Genomic DNA, 19,687 nt, shown 5'->3' with positions numbered 1-19,687 from the left:
CTTGCTCATATTCCATAATAAAATTTCAACATTTTTCTCACAAAATAATTAATGTTTTTTTAAAAGTATATCTTTGATTCACAAAATAATAAAATTTAATATTTGCTCATTACTTAAATAGGAAAACTTTGTTAATTTTCTAGTTTTAAAATCAGTAAATTACCTATACTTTTTAAACAATATACATGTTTCAAAAAATAATTTTTTCATTCATGCACAAGCTACAACAAAAGAAATTCATAAATTTATATTGCCAATAACTTTCAAAGTTGCAAAATGTTTCATTAAATTGACTTTCTAGATATATATAAAAAATACACTTAAAAAAATCTTCATTCTTTTTGTATCATATATTCAATTATACAATAATGTATAAACTTCAAGTAAGCAACAACATGAGACAGTATCAAATTTGTCAATTAAGCCAACTAAAACAAATTTCAACACAATTTTCAATTCTGTGAGTACCGTCCTTGTAATCCAAAGAAATAATTCTTGGTAGACGACCTTACAACAATGGTTAGAAAATTTACGGTTTATTTTAAAAGGTTTTTAATCAAATGCATTTCAGGTTGGTTTATGTTTCCAACCCCTCTTCAGTGCTGTTAAAAATACAAATCATAGTAAGATTCACGACATTATTAAATAACACATAAAAAGAGGAGAATACAATAACATAAAACCTACATATTATATGATGGTACATCTTAAAATTATGTTTCTATATTTTTTTATCATATAAGTGTATAACCATTCTCTATAATATAAAAATATATAAATTATTGTGGTTTAATACAATTTGATAAAATATATATTTATTCATTTTAGATTTTCTATGAAAATTTACATTTGCAGTAAATATGTATTATTTCCAATAAGAGTAAAACAGAGTAGAAGACTAACATCAGGTGTGGCACAGAATTCGAATATACGGCAACCATACTTACTACAATTTTCAATCTTTATGTCTTTCATCAGAATTAATAAGGATCTCTTGTTGACTCCTAATAATAGACATGTAGACTGAAAGCATTACTATCTATACTTAGATTTTGTAAAAAAATGTTTACTCCAAGAAAAGCAGTGTGAATTGGATTTAAATTTGAAAAGTTCCTTGATAAGTGTGTTAGTTTTATCAATTAAATACAGTAAATAATAACCAGTTATAAAATTCATTATTTTGTAAATAACAGTTTAAAAATATACAATACACATAAAAACTTTTATTTCATAACTAATCCTTTAAATTTATACAGTTAAGCATCTGAACAATGACTACTATGAAGAACATTAAAAATGGCCATTGTTTGCAGGTCATTTTGCATGCATTTTTATTCAACATTTCCAAGAAACTGTTAAGAGGTGACAGTTGTTGGGAAGTGGGCATTATTGGAGGTTTGACTGTATGTAGTAGCTTATTATAACTATAGGTTAAAGAAGTGGTTCTCAACCTTTCAGATGCTGTGGAACATCATTCATATACTTTTTATTATGTGGAGCATTAGCATCAATATATTCAAAAATTGATAAGCAATTCCATGTTTACTATTCTCATGGCACAAAAAAAACAATAAAAAAATAAATAAACAACAACTAACCCGTTATATATAAAGACCAACAACTGCCAAATTATCGGGCTAGCAAAATGGCTATAGTAATATTAATAATTTAAGTTAATTTGGTACTAGAGTTAGGCGTTAGGCGCCATCTCTTGCTAAATTTAATAATTAGAATTTTAATTAAATAATTTAAATAAATTTAGGCTTAACTGGAAGAAAAGAATCGGCCCGAAGCGGGATTCGAACCCGCAACTTCTGCTATCCGTGCAGACAGGTTACCAGTTACGCTACCCGGACCTTCGGTCCGATCCTCCCCTTCCAGTTGATATAAGATTACCGTACGACCATCGACGGCTATTACAATGCCGGCTGGGGACACATTAATTGCCCAATGGGGACGTGGGCAATTAATGTGTCCCCAGCTGGCATTGTAATAGCCGTCGATGGTCGTACGGTAATCTTATATCAACTGGAAGGGGAGGATCGGACCGAAGGTCCGGGTAGCGTAACTGGTAACGTGTCTGCACGGATAGCAGAAGTTGCGGGTTCGAATCCCGCTTCGGGCCGATTCTTTTCTTCCAGTTAAGCCTAAATTTATTTAAATTATTTAATTAAAATTCTAATTATTAAATTTAGCAAGAGATGGCGCCTAACGTCTAACTCTAGTACCAAATTAACTTAAATTATTAATATTACTATAGCCATTTTGCTAGCCCGATAATTCGGCAGTTGTTGGTCTTTAATAAAAAAATAAAATTTTATTGTATTGAATACAATAATAAACATGGAATTGTCTAAAAGTAAAGTAATATAACTGTCCATCAGAATAAATTTGCAATAAAAGCTTGAATTTTTTTGTGGAACACTCAGAGCAAGTTTGCAGAACAAGGGTTGAGAACCACTACATTAAAAAATAACTTTATACTAACCCGAGGAATATTTTTAACAGTTGATATTATTTCTTTTATAAATTGTTCAATATTTTCTTTAATTTCATTTAATTTTGGCTCAAATTCAAGCATTTGATTTTTTATAACAACCTTTATAATAATAAGAGAAGGATTAAATAACTCTCTTTGTTTCAAATCTTCATATAACTTATTTTCTTCCTAAAAATAAAAGTAAACAAAAAGTTACATCAGTTTTATAAATTTTGATGTCAAAATTATAATTAACAAATGATTAATTTTAAATAATAAAGTAAAATATCACACAGATAATTATGAATAAAGAAAACCTTATAATTTTTCAAAAACATTATCCATCTTTCTAGATTTTCTACTACAGAATAATAAAGCAAACGATACATTGTAGCAGAAATTGATGAGAAAAAACATTCTATATTTTCTAATGAGTCATTTTCCTGAACGGGGACTAAAGGTGCCCAATCATCTTTCAGAATTGTTAAAATATAGACGCAATCATTGACCCATCTGAAATAAATTATACAAAAATTTTAAAATACTCTTTCACATTATTCATATATTTACTATAATATAAATAATATAATTATGTTTTATTAGTTAATACAACATAACAAATAATATAATTAAAGACTTTGGGCAATATGCAAAAAACATGCATATGACTTTCACATTTATCCAGGTGCAAAAGAGATTTTTCCAGCATTACACATATATGTGTATTGCTTGTGTAATTATAAAAGTATAATCAGAGAAGAGTTAAAAGAGTAAAATCTATAGAGAGAAATTTTAGCTTCATAATATGAAGCTAAAATTAACAATATTTGCCAGATATAATCAGTCACTTTTATAAGCACTTAAAAGGGGTTTTTTGGACAAATAAATCAAAATGCTATGTCCTTCAAATCCAACACTCACTAGAACTCAAGAATTACTCAGAAGACGATTGATTCTCAGATACTTTATTTAAATTAATTTTGGATCAGAATTCTTTTCAAAATCCAAAGATTTTGACAAGTCCAAAATATTGGTGTAGGCTCTTTTGCAGATAGTTCCTTTACTGAAGAGAGATTGATGAGAATTCTGATCCAAAATGCATTTAAATAAAATATCTGAGAATCAATAATCTTCTTAGAAATTCTTGAACTTGGGTGAGTGTCAAATTTAAACATAACATTTCGGTTTATTCATCCAAAAAACCCCATTTAAGTGGTTATAAAAGTGACTACAAATGTTTGTTTTTGCTAAACAGAAAATGACGTCACAATTTTTGATTTATTTATTGTTTTACAAGCTTTAAATGTGAAGAATAATAATGCTGATGATGTGATAAAATAATAATGTTTTACATAAAAAAAACAAAGCTAAACTAAAATTTCAAAGGTTTAAACCTACATCATCTATCTCCAGTGCCTAGCGTCTTATCCATTCACCTATCGCTGCTCAGAGATGTGAAACTTTCAAAGATTTATAAGCTAAACACTAAATTTTCAAAAGCCCACTTTTTGAAAATGCTTGTAGACTAGGTCCTAGTATTTGCACAAGAAGCTGTTTGTGTTTAAGGCTATGTGCTCAGCAAGTTTTGTTCAAATCGAACACCCAAACATCTGGTCCTCTGCTTATAAGTGACAGCTTAACATGTTACCTTTGCTTTCCAGATGCCACACTGATAAGGCTACTAGCTGCATTAATTAGTAAGTAAAACTGGTGGTGATAAATAATTTGAAGTGATGAAAAAAATTTAAAATTGGCAAATGGTTGATGATATTTTTAAATTTTCCAGTGATCCCTGTAGTAGCGTTCATGAGTGTAAAATATTGCAATACTGCTTCACTAATTAGCAGACTACATAATGTTTGTCTTTTTATAAAACCATTGGTATCAGGTGTCACTATGACTTGTCAAGATCACATTTTTACTATCTTGGCACTGTTATATATAATAGAAGAAAGTATGGTAATCAGAAAAATATAACCATCCCAAGATTTTCACATTTTTGGACTTGGGACCCTTGAAATGTTGAGAAATGAAAAAAATTTGGGAGTTTTTACCTGTTTGTATGGATGTTATTGTGTTGCACGATTTTGTTCATCCTCTTTGAAGCTTAATAACTCCTGTGCTTTTTGTTGAAAATTTCTGAAATTTTGCAGGGATGTTTGTATATTAGGGGGATTGATGCTATTAAATTTTGGTAGTTAAAGGTTGAGGGGTGGGAGATAAAGGGGGTCATGTCATATCTTAAGTAGGGTTGGACTTAATGACAATTTTTCTTGTTATTAGCATTTAGTTTTTTTTATAAAACCCATCCCTACCATCAACATTAAGCTTTTTGCCATTTTATAATAATTAAAAATATGAAAAGTTTTTAATAATGAAATATCATAACAAATGGCATCACAGAGGCAGTTTTAAATGTTGCAGGGAAAGTTAAGCAATTCATTGCTGGATTTTTAATTCACATCTTGTTCTTATGATTGAAAAATTTATGTAATGCCTGAAACTGCCATACAATTTACACATGCCCCTTTTTAAATGAAATTATTTATTTTACTATAAACATTTATTGCATTGAAACTAATGCACCATCTGCATATACTTGTATAATATTGAATTATTGAACACCCTGTATACAGTATTTTGTAATATTAAATAACACCACTCAATCTATATAGATATTGGTCCTTGGTGAAATTGACTGAAATTTTAGTATGTTATAATTCTTGACTAACTGAAGAAAGATCTCAATTGGCATGAATTGAAAATGGGCAATTAGAATTCTGAAGCAGACTGTCAAATATGATTGGAAAATGCCTCACTGAACAACAAACAAGTGGAAATGCTACGTAACAAGAATGCAATGCAGAAATGGTTGAATTTGCAGATAGGTTTAGGTTAACAGTGATACAGTGTTCAGGTTAGCACTATTTTATTTAACAGTATTTTGATATTTTCAATTAAATTGGATTATTTTTATATCCATATCATTGCTAATCTAACAGCACATTCAACCACTCCCACACTGCATTTGCATTAAGCTGCAAATCACTGTTATGCAGTAAAGCATTTACCTGTTCATATTTGATAACCTCTTCTGGGATCCTACTTGATATTTCAGAATACATTAAAAGACAATAATATGTATTTTCTCATCTACAAGTAATTGGCCTATTACTTTTTTAAAAATAATTGGCAAGGGAGAGACTTTTGTTACCACCTTGTATATACATTTCCTATATTTTAATGGCTCTACCACAAGAAAATTAGCCATTTTCAAGCTTTATGCCCATTGAGACTTTTCATTATTTAGTCAAGAACTATAACATAAAATTTCAATAACATCAATAACATAGTAAAATTTTAGCCAATTCACCGAGAGCCAAAACTTGTTAGGATTGTGCAGGGTCTTTTAATATGTGGAATTAGAATAACAAAATTCAAAGAGAACAGTTAATCATATTTTTAAACTTTATTTGTGTTATTATATTTTATACATTAATAAACAAAATAAATAATTCTTACTTTTCAATTAAATACTTCTTTGCACTTTGGCATTCTTTCATTATATAAGATATAAATTCAGATGATGATAGAGGTATATATTTTTCTTGTAACTGTTTGATATTAACAAAACAAAATGTTGAATATCTAAATAAAAAAATAAAACCTGTCATTATTGAATTTTACACTTGTTATACAAAAATCAATATATTTCTATCAGTTAACTTAAAAGAATAAATCTGTCTTAAACTCTAAACCGATTTCAGTCTTATTAATGCTATTATATATTGTTATTTCTAAGAGATTTGAAGATGTTTTAATTAAACAGCAACTTAATTTTTTCATCTTTGCAATATAATTTTGATAAATAATTATTAAATATACTATAATCTCTTTATTATTTCATTGTGGCATAACTTAGTACACTAATAATATAACATCTGAATAAATATTTCCATTGAATCCTTCAGTTTAATAACAATTCTTTTCAAATTTATTTGTTACTTCATTACATAATTTAAAAATAATTTAAACAATGAAATATGTATATAAAGTGTAAGATATTAAATATATCCTATTAATCATATTAATAAATGGATTTCTTTTACTTAGAGTATTAATTTATTTCAAGAAACTTGTGTGTTTATGTGTATTTACAGTAAAACCAGCCTAAAGTGGAAAGCAATAGTACTGGCCAGAACTTTTCATTTTGACATGTTTCTGTTTTATAGTCATATTTTTATTAACAATAAAAAAGAAGAAAGTTGAAAAACTATTTAAAATTCATATTTTAGAACTGCTTCTCATCCAATGTAAGTGTTTTAGGTTTCAAGACACATTTAGAACACTGAAATATGTATGAATTAATTCTGCTTTCACCTATGCTTGAAGATGGCCAAACCAGGTCAAAAATGTTAGCATTATTTAAACTTCACCCACTGTTAAAGGTGCATCAATTAACCACAATGGCTGGTTTATCATTATTGAAACATAACATATTGATATAAGTCGTGCACAGAGAAAAAACTCAATACTCTTGGAATGTGTTTTAATCAATAATGTTATAAAATTGATAACCAAAATGTCTTCCCTTTTCATGTTCAACAGTCAGAAACACTTTCCAAGTTCCATTTTCTGACTTATAATGGGATTTTATATAGCAAATTACAGTCAAACCTGTTTTTATGCGGTCTTTTTTTGTGCGATTTTTTATTTGTGCAGATTTTTTATTTGTGCGGTATAGTTGGCGACTAGTCTCATGCGATTTGTCATGTCTCCCGTTGACTTATTATAGCTAAATAAACTTATTACAGCATAAATGAACTTATTATAGTAATATTATTGCATGAATATGCGAAAAATGAAATAATTTATTTTTTAAGTCAACAAAACACCACCTGGACAAAAATATGTAAAACAGACGATAGACGAGACAATGCAGTCAAGTGCTGACATCTGTTGTCAATAAATTCTATTTCGTACGGTTTTGAGTTATTTTCTATGTGAGACTTTTTCTATGCGGTCCCTATTGACCGCATAAAAAAAAAAATATTTTTTTAATTGTGTTGCGAAAACTATTTTTTATAGCCACTCGTGAAGTTTCGTGCGATTTTTTTTATGCGGTCCCTATCCACCGCATAAAAACAGGTTTGACTGTATTTCATTTTGAGATTTATTTTCTGTTTAGGCAGGCTTCTGTTTTGTTGTGGTTCATTTTAGAACAATTTAACTGCATGCAGAAAGAAATATTACAGATTTGTTTTTAATAATAAAAAATAAATTTAAAAAATACATTTAATTCATAATAATTACTTAAAAATCATTTTAAAATCTTCACATCAGTAAAACTGTTTGTTTTAAAAAGATTTAATATTAATATTTGAATAGTCACAAATCAATTGTTTATCATTCATTAAAGGTCAATTCACACATAAAGGTGATGTCAGTGCCTTGCCAGTGACATTTGTGACTTATCAGTTACAATTATTACATATATCTGTACACTACATATCACTGACTCAACACCTGATTGTACTAACCAAAATGTTCTACCTGTTACCAGTGTGCACTCTCTAGATGACCGAAAAACGAAATCAACAGCAATAGTTCGTTACTAACGTTTTCGAACTGAAATACTGGTTCTCATCAGGTAACTTTGAATTTCTGGACTGTCGTTCGAAGAAAACCAAATTCAAAATTCGAACACACGTTTAACAGATTGCGTCTTCTTAGGCATGCACACTAAAGTGTTCAAATTTTGAATTTGGTTTTCTTCAAATGACAGTCCAGAAATTCAAAGTTACCTAATGAAGAACCAGTATTTCGGTTCGAAAATGTTAGTAACGAACTATTGGTGTTGATTTCGTTTTTTGGTTGTCTAGAGAGTGCACACTGGTAACAGGTAGAACATTTTGGTTATATCTGTACACTTTAATTAACTTAAGGCCAGTGATATTCAAGATAACCAAGTTTATAGGTACAGAATTATCAATAATTGTCATAATTTTGGATGGGGAAAAAATACATTACACAAAGAAATGAGCAATTATTTATTGTGACATTATCACAATGTTCTCAATTCTTTTAGTAGTGTCTTTCTCCTGTATATCAGACTTTTCCTGTTAGCAACAGAATCGTGCCAGTTATCTATCTAATTCTGTTCAGGAAAAAATTTTTTAATTGAAATCACATGACTTCTGGTCCATACAGGAAGTTCATATGTAAGTAAATGAGGCCTCTTGCCCCTAAGCTTTCAATATTTGGTCTCAACTTTCATCTATCTAATTCATTCTTGAGAATACAAAAGGACAGACAAACAGATGACGAAAATGGAAATTTACGTCTACAATTTTTTCAAATTGCAGCCCAATGAACATTACATGGCATGTGAAAGAGAAAACAAAGGAAAATTTTCTACTCTATACATGGAATTAATTGATAAGAAAACAAAATGTTTTGAATGTTTCAGAATGTCTAAAGAATAATTTCAATGGCCAAACATTCTGAAAATTGTTTATTTGGTGACAAATTGCCAAATCTGGCAACCTAGTAATAAAATATAAAAACTAAAACATGGACAAATAGACAAACTACACCAAAATGTATTCATAAAATAGCAAAAATGTTGCCAATGATACAAACATCACAATACAACTTCTCATTTCACACTAAATGCTAAAATACAGCATTGTACAGAACATTCAGCCAAATTCAAAGAAATATAATTGTCAACATTTATCATTGACACAGATGAAATTTCATAGAAAAGACAGAACATGTCTCTTATGTGTAAATCAACCTTTATAACTTTGTATTGAGTTAAAGTATTCCAAATATATTATATAGATTTGAAATGTCTTTATTTTAGTAAAATTTTTATACTAATAAAATATGTTTTAATTACCTCACAATCCACATTTCTCTAAGAGCCAATGTTGATGTATGAGATACAAAATAGCATTTTTGAAGCTTTTCCTTCATTTTACTTTTAGAATCGTGCCATGGAACAGGTGCTTGCAGTATTCTAAAAGTTTTAAATTAATTTTTATAATTAATTTCATTTATAATTAGGTATTTATTACTTATAAATACAGTATTTTAATTTTTTTAAATATACAATTAATAAAGTCTTTATTTAAAAATGAATAATATTTGTAATAAATTACAAACAAATCACCTTTTTAAAACTTTTTTTATAATTTTTATTTTTTTATTAGTTACTTAATAAACTCAGAATATATTATATAATTTTTTAAAATTTATTATTCAATTAGTTTATAGTCAATTATTATAATTAGTTTGAGTTTGAAAAATAAATTTTACATTCTAATAACACAATATTGGAAGAAACAAGCTGCTACTATTTAAAAATAATCCCTTATATAATTAAACCTAAATATTCCTGAGTAAATCAGAAGTTTGTATAAAGTTATGAGTAGAGATGACAATATTTAATAACTAATAATTAAATTATGTAGTGTTTAATTACAATAGTCAACATTTTTACTCATTTTTTGCTATTATAGTATTTCAAATTTTTATATGCCAGGTGATAAAAATCAAATTCAAACAAAAACAACCATCTCTTCTTTGAAACTGTGTTTGATGATTGTTGGACTATGAACCCAAAGTTGAGTTTTAATTAAACACTTGGCTTTATTTCCATCTTTATTTAGTTGATTGTAGAACTATGTGCAAAGTCGACATTTCTGGAATATTGTAGTCTGAAAGAGTATGACCATCTTCCAACTGCTTCCCTGCAAAGATCAGCCTCTGTAGGTCGGGAGGAATGCCTTCTTTGTCCTGAATTTTAGCTTTTACGTTTTCTATTGTGTCATTGGGCTCTACTTCCAGTGTTATAGTCTTTCCGGTGAGTGTTTTGACAAATATTTGCATACCACCATGCAATCTGAGAACAAGGTGAAGTGTGGATTCTTTCTGGATGTTGTAATCAGATAGGGTGCATCTGTCTTCCAGTTGTTTTCCCGCAAAGATTAAACGTTGTTGATCAGGAGGGATGCATTCTTTGTCCTGAATTTTAGCCTTTGCATTTTCAATTGTGTAACTGGGTTCAACTTCTAAAGTAATAGTTTTGCCAGTCAGGGTTTTGACAAATATCTGCATTCCACCACGGAGCCTGAGAACAAGATGGAGGGTCGATTCTTTCTGAATGTTATAATCTGACAGGGTTCGGCCATCTTCCAGCTGTTTCCTGGCAAAAATCAGATGCTGTTGGTCTGGAGGGATTCCTTCTTTATCCTGGATTTTGGCTTTCACGTTCTCTATGGTGTCACTGGGCTCTACCTCCAGTGTGATGGTCTTTCCTGTCAGAGTCTTCACAAAGATCTGCATCCCACCACGGAGCTTGAGAACGAGATGGAGAGTCAACTCCTTCTGGATATTATAGTAACAACCAATCAGTTTCACTATGTTTTTCCATGCCAAAGTATAAAAATTACTTGACTTGTTATGTAAGTATCTTTTTATTTGGTTTTATACTTATATCAAGTTATTGCTTTACTCTACTTTTTAAATTAAAATGGTTGGCAGGAACTTTCATGTAAAATCAGAAATTTAGAAAATAATAACGTTAGTTTGAGTGCATTACACAACTACCAACATATAAATAATTATTTTTAGAATCAACACTACTCTTGCCCTTCCCATTACATCTACTAGGCTTGGGCCTAGGAGCATAAGAGTTTGAAACACAAAAATTCAAAATAATAATAATAATAACTCTTAGAAATAATTCTTAAAGAAATTAGAGCAAATTAAATGCTTAAGTGGGGTCAAAATAGAACATATCGATTGAATAGTATTAATATATGAATACATTTTGCACAAACAGAGTGGTAGTACCAAGAATGGCTTTTCAATAGCAGTGCCCTTTGCCCCTTTGATACTTAAAAACTTGTAACTATTACAGAATTAAAATTAGAAAGGTGCAAAAATTAGTGCAAAATTTGCATATTGAGGAGGCATTTGTATATTGTGAGCCTAAGGGCAGCATATTTCTAAATTCATCACTGCTCTTGCAAGAAGTGCTGCAATTTCTTTGTTGGAACAAATTTTAACATTTAGGTGGCAGAATGTTAAATGAAAACTTCAAAAAAATGTATTCTGGAGACATCAGTTAAGAAAAAGAAACAAAAGTGTTAAATAGTAAGGATGAAATGAAAACAAAACTCTTATTTTAATCCAGTGTAATTTTTTGTTTTTCCACATTAGAGAAGTTTAAATGTAGTTAACTGATGATTTCAACTACTTTTATAAAAACAAAGTAACTTCATAATTAACTAGTAGTTAAATTACATCACCTTTTATATATGTTAACTACTTTTTATTACTTACATCATTAGTTATGAGACAACAGTAATATCAGAGATAAAGCTGAGAAGTGTATACTAACAATACTTTTATGTTTATGTAAAATGTCTCAATTAAAAATGACCAAGATGAGCCAAAGAAGTCTTCATACAAAATACAGACTGCCTGAAAACATGTATTTATGATGTGTATATGCACACATCAGATGTGTTATCAAGCATTTATGTGCACATTTAATTAAACATTATCTACATATTTTTGATTGTGTAACAGAGCAAATTCTTTGCCTATATGGAGGATTTTAAATCATTCTATAGTTATAATAATCAAGCCTGTCATTTGATACTCTTTATCAAAGAATATAACAGTGGCATGCCGTGACATTTGATGATAGGGAAGCTGTGTTTCTGTAAGAAGCTAACTTCCAGGGGCAATCGGTTAATTGTGCATTAGTGATGGTCTAGGGTCCATTCGTATTCGTTTGTTCAATAAGCCAATAAAAACTGTAGACTTCTCTAAATGTATTTTTGATAGATTATCTGATGTACTTAATAAATAAACAAGTTCAATATAATTACCTCTGTCATTAGATTCAATAGATTCCCTACACCCCCTAAATGCCAATTCTTGCTTTGATAAAAAACATATAATATCTATTAATTTAGATATATCTATTAGCCATAACTATCTTGTTATAATTTTCAATATTCATTTTGGTAATTGTTTATAAGCCATACACCAATGTTTTTTCTCTTAATTTTATTTACAATAGAGACATACATGCTAGATATGTCCAAAACACATAGAATATTTGAGGGGCCACTCATTTAAAAAACTCTATAAACAAAAAGTCATAGGATACTTACTGACTCTGCACCGTTCCAGCATCCATTGCTTAAGCTTGTCTTTTTACAAACCAACAAAATATGCTTTAAATACTACACAAAATAAAAAGTAGTTAATATGTTTATGTTTATGTTTATGTTAACTTTTTATGTTTGACGTCTAAAAATGTTAAGGACCCTCACACAGAGTTCAGCTTAAGGCCACGAAAGGCTTAAATCTGGCCCTGTGTCCCACACAAAATTATTGACATTTTAAACATTAAGAAAAAATCCTTTAAATTCACAGCACAACTTGTTCATATAAAGCTGGACAATTGGGAAACTTTTTTCCAATTCTTAACAATCGAATGAATACCCTCTTTCATTCAGTTATATTTATGAGCTTCTCCGAATACTGATTTCTGAATAATCATCTGTTTTTCATGTGGGAATAGACGAAAACTTATATTGGGCTCCCGTATGGCTTTTTTGTTTATAGTTTTTTAAATGAGTTGCTACTCAAATATTCTACTGTATGTGTTTTGGACATGTCTAGCATGTATGTCTCTATTGTAAATAAAATTAAGAGAGAAAACATGTTAAATTGTTAAATTCTAAAAAGGAAAAATGTTAAATTCTATTCTGCTTTGATTTCCAAATTACTTCAATTTTACGAAAGAATTGATGTGACATTTATGATTTTTGTGTCTTTTGCCAGCTTTATTCAAATTATTTAAATTGTCAAAGCCATTCTTATTCCACACACTATTTTCTTTTGAAAATAGTAGGCAAAGCCAACAAAACAATTTTTGCAATTTTTATTCATCCACAAAGCCATTTTATGTTGTCCTAAATTTTATCGTGAAAATGTCAAACAAATTTTTTCAAAGAAGTATTTATATTTAATTTAGGCATTGCTTTCTCTTTTAATAATGTTTTCTTTTTAATTATATGGTCTTGAGCCAAAACTTTTTAAAATAAATTTTCAATATTGCAATTACATTCTGAATCATTAGCCATGATATAAGGGCTAAAATTAAAAATAAAATTATAAAAACTTACTTGGTGAAATAAAACATGCAGTAGATATACATACTTGGTACAAAATATTCTACAATTGTATGAATATACCTTTAAAGAAGATTATAATTAAATATAGCTTTGTAAAGAAACATTTGTATATAAAAATAACATAAAATCTTTACTTTTTAAATCTTAAAACAATCCAATTAGTCAAATAGCTCCCTATTGAGTGGCTAATGGATAGAATCAGAGACAGTCTTTGTAGATGTCAATGTCAAATGTCTCTTTTGTTGCATCACTAGTATACCTCAAAAGACGCGACAGAGTTGTAAATTTTAAACGTTTCTCACCATAGCTGTAAAAATTGAAATATATTAAACTTTATAGATTGTCTATTATTTGTTTTCTAAGCTAATTTGTTTTAGGACCAGGTGTCCATGGAAATTTCTAAAATTTACAACATTTCAGTCACTCTCATTGAACTGGAAAAATTTCTGTCTTTATTACATCTAATATTACTAAGATTCAGTCCCCACTGTACGTGGCTAGAGATTGGTTTGGTTAAGCTTTTGTTTAAGTAAAATTCCAGCTCTTTCAGCAGGGTTTTATTTATGTTCCTAATTTCCTAATCTCTCAATTATTTAATTACTTTTTAATTAGAAACCAGTTACTTTGTAATTGAATATTTGTAGTCTTGGGAAAGAAGTGACAAGACAAATTTTTATGACAACAAATACATAAATCGTAAATTTAAAAAACATAAATTCTAGAGCTTTTTTTGTACCTTGTGCATCTCATTCATTAAATTTAGTTGTAAATTATGCTGCCAAAGTAACAGTTGATTTATTAATATTGTACAAGAATTGTACACGTTTTTTCTGCATTCCCTTATAGATGAGACATACTAAATTATAGTATCACTAGTTTAACATTGAAATCTGTAATAGGAGATGGGAGAACAGAATAAAAGCAGAATATATATATCAAATATTTTAATGGATTTTTTTTTTAACTCCTGTTAAATATACAGAACTATCATAAAAACATACCAGTAAATTCCTATCGGTTGGGTTAAGTTATAAATCTACTCACAATTCACATAATGGGGTGAGGGTGGCTAAATGTCGAGCATGCAGGCGGCTAAAAGCCCAGAACTAATCCTGGATAGAATCATTAGAAGCGTTATACAATATTTTGGTGTGTAGCTTCCACCAGCTAAACCGTGTGAGGTTGATGATCTGTAAAGTGCATGCACAAATGCCTATAATCTGGCTGCTTTACACCATTCAGTTATTTTTGCCGTGGAAGCTGTCCTTTATTCAACAATACAGCACTTTCATTGGGAATATCCCTATACAAATTTATATTTAAATATACAATAGCAATCTTATCGTTTTTTTCACATGTAGTATAGAAATTTGTAATATGATACATAATGCAGTTTTAATAAGATATAAATTTTAATTAATTCAAAATATGTTCAAATATGAAATCGTGCAATATGTATTTATATTTTAGAAAATACAAAAGAAGCAGCACTTCCACTGCTTCCAAGGACAGCATGCCACTGAAATATAATGTTTATAATAATTAATTTTAATTAGATTAGAAAATTTAATTAATATTTGATAGTCTAATACACCCAGACTATTTTATCCTTTCTTTACTGGAAATTTAACAATCCAACTGCAAACTTCCAATAATAAAAAGGATAAAATAGTCCAGTTGTATTAGAGTATTTTAAATACACAGTGGTGCCTTGTACTTCAAATTTAATTCATTTATGAAGGTTGTTTGAACTCTGAATCCTTTAAAGTCCAAATCAAATTTTCTTATTAGAAATAATGGAAAGTGAATTAATCCATTCTTACACCCTAAACAGTATCTATTTCAATAAACTTAAAACAGTAAATACACATAGTTTAAGGTAAAAATAGCATAATTTAATGCCCTAAATAATAAATTAAAACATGAAAACAATAAATAAATTATGTAAATATGGTATAATAAAATGAACTTCAGTGAGGAGTGGCAATATCCTACATCTTAAGATTATTGCAAGCTTGTGAGAAAGCAGCTTGCTTGTCTTTCTCACAAAATATCCCTCTTGGAGATGATATTACCAGCCAATTGCTTCTCATTTATCCACATTAGGAGAAGTTTTTCCATCTCCACAATAACATGCAATCTCTTGGAAGTTAACATTATCACACCTTTAGCCACATTTCCTGCTTTTATTGTTTAAGAATGATGTATGTTGTCAATTTCAGCATCTTAAACATAACTGACAGGTCCACCACACATGTACTTCTTTTATGCTTTGCAATGAGTTCCTTTTTCACTGCAATTGTCAAAATTAAAACCTTCCTCTAAGGCTTCTTTGCTTTCATGCCCTTCTGGATGCTGTGATTAATTGGTAGGAATTATACATACCTGTATAACCAAACACATCAAAAGTAAAGAAAAACAGCATAGAAAACATATGGAAATAATGCAAGAGAGGCTATCACTGTGAAAGTGAGAGACAACTTCAGTGCACAACAGATGTAGTTTATGCAGTGAGCACATTTTTTCACTGTGCCTGGAGTATAAATATAGAAGCATTGTTAAAAACTTTAGGTCGAATTTCTCTCAAATTTAGCATTGAAACTCTGAAACATTTGAAGTATGAGGTACCACTGTATCCTGGAAAATATTTCAGAAAAACAAGAAAATTAAATCTGATACTTACTTAGAATTCCAAATTTTTGGAATACAATCAATTTTCAATCTTTGTCTTTCATTTTCATCTAATAAAATATAATTTACTGGAAAAAATAAATTTGGTTTATTTAGTTTCAAATATATTAAATTGAATTATATTAATAATCACCAATTACATAATAAAATTAGAAAAACTATCTAATATACTTTTTACTCCTGTATTAAACTAAATAATACAGGAGTAAAAAGGAAAAAATTAAGTGAAGAAGAAAAACTAAACAAATTAGGACATAATATATGAATTAAAATTTGACTATAATAGAAATACAGGAGTATATGGAGAAACAGGAAGACAGTTAAAAACACAAATAAAAGAACTCATGACAGCTTTAAGATTTAATCATCAATGGTCACCATAGATAATACATACAAAAGAAAATAACTGTACTTAACAGAAAATAATTATACAATAGAACATTATAAAATTATATGAAAGAAATACCAAAAAAGAAAAATTAAAGAACATTTTGTTATAATGGAAAAAACTGCAAGAAAAAATATAAATGGAATAAGCTCAAACACAGAAATAATAGTTTCTCTAGAGTGGCATATAATTGTGAATGATGTTAATAAAGAAATGGCAAATTGTTGGAATGTTAAAATTTGTAAATAATATAATGTTAAATATTAAAAACTGCAAATAAATGTATTTATATGCAGATTTTTTATATTTTAGCAATTGTCAAAAGATATGTGATACTGACAAGGATTATTGAATTAAAATGCATTTAACACAATAAAGACATTGAAGAGAAGTAAATTAATTTTTATTTGGATATTCTTAAGTGTCTCTCTTTTAAAATAGTTTTATCTTAAATAAACAGTCAGTAAAGAAATTTGGATCTTTACAACTAACTACCTTTTTTAGATATTTACATAACAACCGATTGAGGTTTTTTAAAAATATTTTAAGTTATATACCTTATTAAAATTTTTAGTGTTTTAATAAAAACTATCTAATTAATAATCTGTTTATAGGAAAGGATTTCACTGAGAAATTATCATATAACAACAAAATAAACTATTTCTGAATAAATAAAAATAAAAAAACAACTAATTTGGATTTATTTTATAATTTTTAAATCAGTGACACAACTAGATTCTCCTGAATGAGTAGTGGACTAGCTCACTGGGAAATTGGGAATTTGGCCGGCCATAATACAGGTCCTATGTTCCTCACATCGCACCATTTAGATGTTATTAAAAGTTATCTTATTGATATTTTTATTATATACACCAAATTCTGTTTTACATGGTAGATATATTCCTGAAAAATCTGTGTAAAACAAGCCATGTAAAAAAGATATTGTCCATATGAAGAAATAGAAGATTGGTTCCAGATCTTAAAAACCAATAAAAATATATAATAAACCAATTAACACAATAGGATGTGTTTAAACAAACTATGTCAATTTTAGTTAATAAATCACAGGAGGGCCAATTGTAGCGTATTTATCAACAAAATTAAATAAATTTATATTATTCACACAAAAGCTATTCTGTATTAAAAGTATTGAATTGATTTGATGAGACAACTCAACACATAGGAAGGAGGCACCCCTCCTTCGCAATGTATCTGTCAAGGAGAGATGCATCCCACAAGAACTTTCTATAAGAAACTGGCCCTCATGTAGATGTTAAACATGCAAAGAAAACCAAGAAAACTCCACATGGCCACTGGGACAAACTATCAGTGTTCAAAGTTGTTAACTACTTGATCAATAGTGGGCCCTGTATTAATAGAAATTGGAAGAAATGCAATCAAACAAACAAACTGTCAAACTTTAACTTTTTTAATTGTTTCAATCAATAGGAAAAAGTCAAAGTGAAAGACTGATTGATGCTATATACATTTAAATAAGTAATAAAAAACAGCCAAATCTTAAGATTTACTTGAACATGTGTAGCAGCCTTAAATGCAAATTCTAAGAATATTTTAAGAGAAATTTTCTAAAAAGTAAGTAAGCATTTTTTTTATTAGAAATAAAATCAAATGGAGATTTTTAAAAGGCAAATTTATTGAAATATGTTTAGATCAAAACAAATTTAATTATTTTTTCATACAGCATAATATCAAAATTATTTTAAAAAACAATCCTATCAAAAAACAGAATTGGATCTACATTATTATCAAGTACAGACCAGAAAATAAAGTTTTTCATTAAATTAAAAAATTATTGAAAAAGTTGACTTTCATTCTTCTTAGCTTGGTGAACTAATTTCACTGGCCAGTTTTATTTTTCATTTCATTGTTAATAATGTTGATAACAACATTCTTTTACAATATTTTGACAGTATAAATAGAATATAAATATATATTTACATATAATTTATATTCACTATTCAAATACTATTTTTAATTTATATATCATTAACAAATATAAAATTAAATTTCTTACATCTCATAATTTGTGAATATTTTACAAATTTTCAAAATCTTAGGTGCATTATTAATGAACGAGAACAGTTACATATTGCTTAACAAGAAATTACATATAATAAATGTTCAAGGAAGAGTTTCAACAAAATTATAATAAATTTTTTCTCATTTTTTTAACTCTTACCACCCTGTGGGCACTAAAAAGGCTTTTTTACATGCCCACCATAGGTTTTCCCAGGCCCATAAAGGGAGCAAACAAGTGGTAAAACACAGGCCCAGTATATCAGATATCAGCATTGTCGCTTTTGCAACTTATCTGACCATTCAGAGATTTTGAATGAAAAAATAATATCACTAAAGACATTCTCTTTCAAAAATGATTAAAATATTATGTTAATAGGAATGAGTCATGATATATCAATGTTCATTCAGTAAGTAAACTTAATATGATTGACAACAACTAAGACATAGAAGTGTTATGGTAATATTAACATTGCAGTGTTATGTATGTTACCACATTATTTTACTAATATTGATTTTTAAATGCAGCTCTCAAATTATGTCTATAACTGAGCACAATCACAATTTAATTTGTTTCTCAAAAATGTTTTAATACTGGTCTGCCTTGCTAGGTCTCCATACCTCACTCCCCAGATTTTGGGGCCTCTGGGGATATTTCCAGCATTTTCTGTAGGAAAACTGCAATATAACATACTAACATACATAACAAACTGCAATACTAACATACTGTGCAGTAGAAAAGGTTTAAGTAAAGTTTTATTAAAACTTTACTTAAACCTTTACCACTGTACAGTAACTTTTTGGGCACCAAGTATAAAATGTTTTATATACATATATATTAATTTTACTTACCAATACAAATTTTCA

The 19,687-nt window shown here is 28.5% G+C and overlaps 1 protein-coding gene across 1 annotated transcript; it reads right to left on the bottom strand.

The window, feature by feature from the left end:
- Nucleotides 1-10,147: 10,147 nt before the first annotated feature.
- On the bottom strand, nucleotides 10,148-10,881 carry LOC136970219 (polyubiquitin-B-like). Its single transcript, XM_067264647.1, has one exon. The coding sequence runs from the start codon at nucleotides 10,829-10,831 to the stop codon at nucleotides 10,148-10,150; it is 684 nt and encodes a 227-aa protein (XP_067120748.1). The 5' UTR covers nucleotides 10,832-10,881.
- Nucleotides 10,882-19,687: the final 8,806 nt, after the last annotated feature.

Source organism: Centruroides vittatus, unplaced genomic scaffold (assembly GCF_030686945.1).
Source record: "Centruroides vittatus isolate TY-2023 unplaced genomic scaffold, ASM3068694v2 contig_19, whole genome shotgun sequence".
Lineage (NCBI taxonomy): Eukaryota > Metazoa > Arthropoda > Arachnida > Scorpiones > Buthidae > Centruroides > Centruroides vittatus.
Note: the sequence above shows the minus strand (reverse complement) of the source record. Positions and strands in the feature narration are given on the sequence as shown.